We start from the raw sequence: 1,701 nt of genomic DNA, 5'->3' as shown, positions 1-1,701 counted from the left end.
CTGGGTTGCTTTCCAACAATTTGGAAGGAAGCCACTGTAGTTGTGCTGAGGAAACCCGGGAAAACAGATTATACAAACCCCAAGGCATATAGACCGATAGGCCTTCTACCGGTACTCGGGAAAGTATTGGAGAAAATGACATTTAATAGAATTAAATGGCATATCCTTCCAAAATTAAGTAAAAGGCAATATGGGTTTATGCCCCAGAGATGTACGGAGGATGCCCTTTACGATTTGGTGAGCCATATTAGAAAGAAGTTGAAGGAAAAGAAACTCATTACTATGGTCTCACTGGACATTGAAGGGGCCTTCGACTCGGCATGGTGGCCTGCCATCAGACTCAGATTAGCCGAAGAAAATTGCCCGATAAATTTGCGGAAGGTCCTGGATAGCTATCTGGAAGACAGAAGAGTCGGAGTTAGATATGCTGGTCAAGAATATAAAAAGAAAACTGAGATAGGATGTGTGCAGGGATCAATCGGCGGACCCCTGCTATGGAATTTGCTGTTGGACCCCCTGCTGAAGAAATTGGAGAACGAGGGTGTCTATTGCCAGGCGTTCGCCGATGACGTCGTGCTTGTATTTGATGGCGAGACAGGGTTGGGCATAGAGAGGACAGCAAACAGAGTGCTGTCTTCTGTTGAAAAATGGGGAAAAAACAACAAATTGAAGTTTGCACCCCACAAGACCAAAGCCATGCTCATTACTAAGAAACTAAAATTTGACGCACCAAAACTTAACATGGGAGGTACAACAATACAAATGAGCGATGAAATAAAAATTTTAGGTTTGATCATAGACAAAAAGCTAACATTCAACAACCATGTAAAGACAGCAACAAACAAAGCCATACAGATCTACAAACAGGTTGCCAGGGCGGCGAGAGTAAGCTGGGGGCTCCACCCCGATGTAATCCGTGTGATTTACACCGCGGTGGTGGAGCCCATTATCTTGTATGCGGCAAGTGCCTGGGCACCGGCTGCAGAGAGGGTATCGGTTCGCAAGAGTCTTGGCGTAGTACAGAGGGGATTCGTTCAAAAACTTTGCCGAGCATACCGTACAGTCTCCCTCAACGCGGGGCTCTTGTTGACAGGACTGCTGCCACTGGACCTTAGGGTAAAAGAAGCAGCAACCCTGTACATGGCCAGAAAGGGTTACCCCACAGCCATAATTGGCGATTGGGAAATAGAAAGGATGGAGCCTGTCACTGTGATGGAACACCCTGCCGAGAGACTAATCATCAAATATGAGAACCTGGAAAACGACGAGCAAACTAAGATTGCAATAGACAAATGCAACGTCCAGTTCTACACAGATGGAAGTAAAATTGACGGATTCGTCGGCGCTGCATATACTAAATGGATAGAGGGAAAAGAACAAAAACACAAAAAGCTGAAGCTGATGTCCTGCTGCACAGTTTTTCAGGCCGAGCTATTCGCGATAAATAGCGCCACTGAGGAGATCCTAAGATGTTCTGAGGACTCTTTTGGAATCTTCAGTGATTCGAGATCTTCGCTAGATATACTCAAAAATGGGAACAGCACACACCCTTTAGTCACAAAAATCACTAAAAACATAAACAACATTAAACTCCAGAAAAAGCAGATTACTCTACACTGGATAAAAGCTCACAACGGACTTGAAGGAAATGAAAGAGCCGATCAACTGGCAAAAGAAGCAGCGAAAAAGAAAGCAAAGCCT

At 44.9% G+C, this 1,701-nt stretch overlaps 1 protein-coding gene across 1 annotated transcript in view; it reads left to right on the top strand.

Annotated features, from left to right (window-relative positions):
* Window positions 1-135: 135 nt before the first annotated feature.
* LOC134199761 (uncharacterized) overlaps window positions 136-1,701 on the top strand; it is a 2,025-nt gene continuing 459 nt past the window's right edge. The window contains exon 1 of the mRNA XM_062671297.1: window positions 136-1,701. This exon is cut by the window's right edge and continues 459 nt beyond it. Coding sequence (XP_062527281.1) covers window positions 136-1,701 — 1,566 coding nt within the window.

This window comes from Bombyx mori, chromosome 11, assembly GCF_030269925.1.
Source record: "Bombyx mori chromosome 11, ASM3026992v2".
NCBI classification, from domain to species: Eukaryota; Metazoa; Arthropoda; class Insecta; order Lepidoptera; family Bombycidae; genus Bombyx; species Bombyx mori.
Note: the sequence above shows the minus strand (reverse complement) of the source record. Positions and strands in the feature narration are given on the sequence as shown.